We start from the raw sequence: 5,142 nt of genomic DNA, 5'->3' as shown, positions 1-5,142 counted from the left end.
GCGCGGCGCGTGGCGGCTCTGCCGGGGCCCGTCTGATTTGTCCCCAAAGGCTCGGCGAGCCCCGGTTCTGCACGGGCCCCGTGTGATTCCCGGCTCTGCGGAGGTTACAGGTGTTGGTTCACGTTGCTCGGTCACGGGAGGGGAGCCGTGACCCTCGGCTGAGTTCCCAGCTCCCGCTGGTTGTTGGCTGACCTTGGGCGAGCCGCTTGTTCTCCATGTGCTCGGGCTGCACATGTGCTGCTCCCTGGGCTTGGAAAAACTGGAGGAACAGAAATGCAAAGTGAGGCTTGGGAGCGATGCAGCCCTTGCAGTGAGGGACAGAGCCAGGGCTCTGTTTCCTTGCAGTGGCTTTGGGGTGACAGCACTGGTAGCATTTTGCAAAAATGCCTTGGGTTGACGGGGCAGTGACACCTGTGACAGGTACCTGCGGAGTCTGCTGGCACAGAATGTGCCACCAGGCAACACATTGCCCCACAGCGCTGCTCTGCCAGCTGGGACGTCGGCACTGCCGCAAATGGGATGGGAAACAGGAGCAGAGCACTCCAGGAGCTCCCCCAAGGCTGCCCCGCTCAGATCTCCTCGGTCCTGAGCCTCTGGACCTTTTCGCCCTCTGGTCATGCTTTTATTCCCGCTGTCAGCCCAGCAGAAGGGTTGTACTCCGTGAGGAGTTTAGAGTTTAATTCAGCTGTCCTGGGGACATGCTGGAGGGATGGAGACTCCCCGAGCTGCTCTGCAGGATCTGGTTGGAAAATCAGGTTTTAGGACACTGTGGGAGAGGTAAACAGAAGCCTTTGGTAGCCAGAGGGGGGAGGCTTTCCTTGCAGAAAGAGGAGACGGAGAAGAAGAGACAAAAAAAAGATCCTAAAACTGGAGTGGAGGAAGGAGTGTGGAACTGCCTGGAAGGGGTGGCTCAGGGCACACATTTGGGCTGTGGTGAAAATTTGAAGCCTGGAGGCTGAGATTGGCTTGAACGCCTCCCTCACCTCTCGTGTGACCAGGACAGTCCCTGCTCTCCACGACTTGTTGGTGCAGAGCTGTGCTGGAGACACTGGGCAGCACTGGGAATGCCCCTGCATCTCGTTCCTGGCAGGTTTGGAACGACGTGGGGGTTATTTCTTAAGGAGAAGAACATTTGTATGGCATCCAGAGCGCTCAAAAATTCCCTCTCGCAGCTCTCAGGACCCTGATGGGCACTGATAACAAGGACTGGCCGGACTGGTTTGCAGCTCCACAGAAATCTCATGGAAAGGTTCTTCAGGGACTTTGACAAAGGTTTTCTTTCCCCTGGAAATTCCATTTCTGCATTAAATGCACACAGATCCCTGTGCCCTGGGTGGTTTGGTGCTCTGGAGCACGATGGGGACAGGGACAGGGACAGTGTGGCTGCTCGGGGAGGTCCTTGGGCCCGTGGGCTCTGGGACAGTCACCAGTCCCCTCCTGAGCCCGCACAGCTCCCACCTGGAGACGCTGTGCTCTCTCTCAGCTGTTCGCAGACGCGCTGTTTGTGCCCTCGGAGCTGACCCCAGCCAGGCTGAGCCGCTCTCTGAGGTGTGACCGGGGTTGGGCAGAGCTGCCCGGGCAGAGCTGCAGCGTGTTCGGGCACCGCGGTGCCCCCAGCACCGGGGCAACACTCAGAGCGCCGGGGGCGGGCTGGCAGCAGCACCTCGGAGCTCTGGTTACCTGTGCAGGGAGGCAGCTTTAAGCCAGCCCCGTGTCTGTGTCAGGGCATGGCTCTGCCCACGTCTGCAGTGTGGAGAAGCCCCAGCGGCCTCTCCTGGATCACAATTAACTCCCGGTTAATCAGGAGTCACCCCCTGCGCCATCCAGCAGCGCACAGCTGCCCTCTGGCGCGGGTGGCACGGGGAGGGATGAAGGGTTTCTTTGTGTGTTTTTACCTCCATGAACTCCCCAGAGAAGTTTGTTTGGGGGGGAATCTGCCTCTTTGCTGGCAGCCAGCAGAGGAAAGCGGTCAGCTCGTGTTTTTTCCAGCAGCAGACTCTTTAAAAACAAAGGCCACTGCCAGGTTCGGCTGTTTTCTTTTCGGTGCACAGCCCGGGTTTGTTAAAAGGTTGAGGTTTGCGTGTTTGTTTTCTCCTTTAGAAATAACCTTGGTGCCGTTCCCTTGCAGATGAATGAAGACTTCCCCAGCTGAGCTCTCTCAGCGGCTGCTGAGCCAAGTGCCGCCTGTGGGGAGTCACCAAATGGTCTCTGTGAGCTGCCAGGACCTGCTGCCCTCCCTGACCAGCCCTTCCCTGCTCGAGAGCTTGGCCAGTGCCCTGCAGTGCAGGATGCCACCATCCCTTCTACCAGGACGTGGCGGTGACAGGACATGTGGCCACTCAGAGGGCTCTGGGCATGTCCTGGCGGGCAGCACTGGCCATGCCGAGAGTGTCCCGCTGTCCAGTGCCAAGGGGGAACCCCCCAAAGCCCAGCTCACCGAGGCTCAGCTCAGGCTGCCTGACTTCCGCCTCTCCCAGAACTTCATCCCCACCCTGGAGGAGATCGAGGAGTTCCTCAGGGAGAAGGCAGAGTTCCTCAGGGATGACGCCGGCGATCCTCACCCCGCGGGGTGGAAGGTGGAGAGCAAACCTGAGCTGGGCTCTGGGGCACAGCTCACCCCCAGGGTGCACGAAGGAGGAGGAGGAGATGTCCCAAACACTGCAGGGACAGCTGCTGGTGGCCAGGCGGTGGCTGCTGGCAGCATTCCCTTTGTCTTGCAGATCCAGCCTCTCCCGAGGGACAGCGTCACCCCCCTGGCACAGGGTGGGGGTGTCAGGGTGGCCCAGCTGCTCATCAGCCTGCAGGCCCCAAACCTGTCCCTGCTCCCTCAGCTCCAGCCCCCTGGCACCATCCTGGACCAAAAATACGTCAGAATTGCCCCCCTGCCAGTGGCCACGGGGCCAGGGGACGTGCAGGAGGCAGAGGCGGCCCCCAGGTGCCAGCAGGGCCCCCCTTCCCTGCTCCGCATCCACCGCTGCTCCCACCCCGGCTGCGGGAAGGTTTATTCCAAGAGCTCCCACCTGAAGGCTCATTTCCGGCGGCACACGGGGGAAAAACCCTACACCTGTGCCTGGCCCAACTGCGGCTGGAGGTGAGTGGGGGTCCCCGAGGGTGGGGGGCTCAGGCCCAGGAGCAGGAGAGCTCTTGGCTGGTGGAAATCCAGGGTGAAGTCCCCATTGGCCTTTCCCGAGGGAATCTTTGGAAGGAGAGCTGAGGGCTGGAGTTTGTGCAGCGTTTTTGGGAGTATTTACTCAGTCCAGGAGCGCAGCTGGGGATGTGCAGCTGACACTTCCCAACATCCCGAATCCTCCTTGAACTGGGTGCCTAAACTCCCTCTGGCAAGGCCCCTTTTCCAAGGGATGCTGTAACTTTGGAAAACTTTGGAAACTCTCTGTGTCTAACTCAGGACAATTCCAGCAGCTGGGCTCCAAAATGGCTTTTCCTGGCAATATTTGTCCCAGGAAAAGCCTCAGCCCTTCCTCAGCAGCCAGTGTGGAATTCTGTTTGGTTTGCCACCCTTTTCCTGGGGACTGAGGGAGGGGACAGAAGAAGCCACACAAGAGTCACTTTTCCCTCTGGGAAGGAGGAATGGGATGGTGCCAGCCCGGACCATGGAACCCTGTGTGCTGTGCTCTGCTCCCCCTCCATGGAGCAGCTTTTCCAGCAGGCGATGTCCTCACCTGTGCCTGGTTGTCCCTTCTCTCCAGTGTCCCTCACTCCAAATAAATCTGTCACCTCTTTCTGAGGAGGCAGAATCTGCTCTTTTTGGGGAGCCAAGCCCTTGGAACTCACTCCTCGCCATAAAGCTGGGAAAGAACCTGTGGAAGACCTGAGCGTGGCCTGGGGACAGGTTTTGTTTCCACAGAGCCCTTTGTGAGCAGAATCTCCCAGCCCAGGTGTGAGAATCCCGAAATCCTCTGCCTGCAGTCTGGGGCTGCAGCTGCAGCTCCTTGCTCGGTGCTTTTTGCACGGGCACGTCCCAGCCATGGATGGAAAAACCCTCCTGCCCTGATGCTCCTGCCATCTGTGCAGAGCAAATCCAGCCCAGGCCTCCCGTCCAGCACTCCCTGAATCCCAAAAATCCAGAGCCGTGGAGTTGCTCCAGCTCCCTCGGAGGGTGGCACTGATTAAAAACCCGCTGCAGGTGCCCCCAGGTCTGGGCTGTGTGTGCCAGAGGGGGAGGGAAGGTGCAGGGGAATTAAGAGGGACACACGCGTGGTTCAAGGGATTTTCCTGAGGCTTTTGATCCCTCCCAGGTGTGGGAATTGCAGAGACAGGCAGTGTGAGCTGGGGTATCCCTGTGCTCCTCGTTCCTGCACCCCAGAACCGCGCTGGCTTTGGCTTGGAGCCTCTGTCCTGTGCTCCAGGCTGGCTCTGTTTGCTTTTCCTCCCCTGTGCTCAGAATTTCACCCATCTCCCTTCCCAGCTCCCAGTCCAGCCCAGGCTGGAAATTTCGCTGCTGTTGTGAGAAACGAGGGGATGCTCAGGGTTTGCAGGGAGAATCCACAGCCACAGGGGAAACAAACCTTCCCTCCCCAGTGACGCTGCTCCGGGCTGGCTGTGGAGTTCTAGGAAAGCATTCCCACCCAGGCTCCTGGCCCATGGCCTTTGGCCACTGCCAGCCTGAGCTCTTTTCCCAAAAAACCAATTTTTTCCTCAGCGTCTGGGCCTCTTGGCTGCCAGAAGGTTCCAGCGAGGGAAAACAAATGGAGGAAGTAGGTGGACAGTGTCCTTTGAGAGCAGGGGAAAGAAGTTCAGATCTCCAGGGGTGAATTCTTTTCCCTCCATTTCCAAATCCTTGGAGGGGTTGATCTCGGGAGCCAGGGGTGCCTCTGGAGGGTGTGGGGTGACAAAGAGCCTGTGGCAGGGACAGATCTCAGCCTCCCTCGTGCCAGGCTCACTGTGTTCCCTGTCCTGGCCAGCAGCGAGGGCTGCATCCAGCATTCCTCCCTTCTCCTGCAGGTTTTCCCGCTCGGATGAGCTCTCCCGCCACAAGCGCTCCCACTCCGGGGTCAAGCCCTACCAGTGCTCTGCCTGTGAGAAGAAGTTTGCCCGCAGTGACCACTTGGCCAAGCACCTGAAGATCCACCGGGGCCAGCCCTGCAGCCCACGGACACTTGCAGGGGCGGGCAGGAGTTAATT

General features: G+C 59.3%; 1 protein-coding gene across 2 annotated transcripts in view; it reads left to right on the top strand.

The window, feature by feature from the left end:
* Positions 1-22: 22 nt before the first annotated feature.
* LOC103625399 (Krueppel-like factor 15) overlaps positions 23-5,142 on the top strand; it is an 18,727-nt gene continuing 13,607 nt past the window's right edge. The window contains exons 1-4 of one of the 2 annotated variants that reach the window (XM_008644817.2): positions 24-1,090; positions 1,173-1,272; positions 2,129-3,091; positions 4,963-5,142. In XM_008644817.2, the coding sequence (XP_008643039.2) occupies positions 2,133-3,091; positions 4,963-5,140 (1,137 nt within the window). In that variant the 5' untranslated portion in view covers positions 24-1,090; positions 1,173-1,272; positions 2,129-2,132 and the 3' untranslated portion in view covers positions 5,141-5,142. Of the gene's footprint in view, positions 1,273-2,128; positions 3,092-4,962 lie in introns of both variants that reach the window. The other variant, XM_017727264.1, reaches the window with a different exon arrangement.

This window comes from Corvus brachyrhynchos, unplaced genomic scaffold (genome assembly GCF_000691975.1).
Source record: "Corvus brachyrhynchos isolate BGI_N302 unplaced genomic scaffold, ASM69197v1 scaffold72, whole genome shotgun sequence".
Taxonomy (NCBI): Eukaryota; Metazoa; Chordata; class Aves; order Passeriformes; family Corvidae; genus Corvus; species Corvus brachyrhynchos.
Note: the sequence above shows the minus strand (reverse complement) of the source record. Positions and strands in the feature narration are given on the sequence as shown.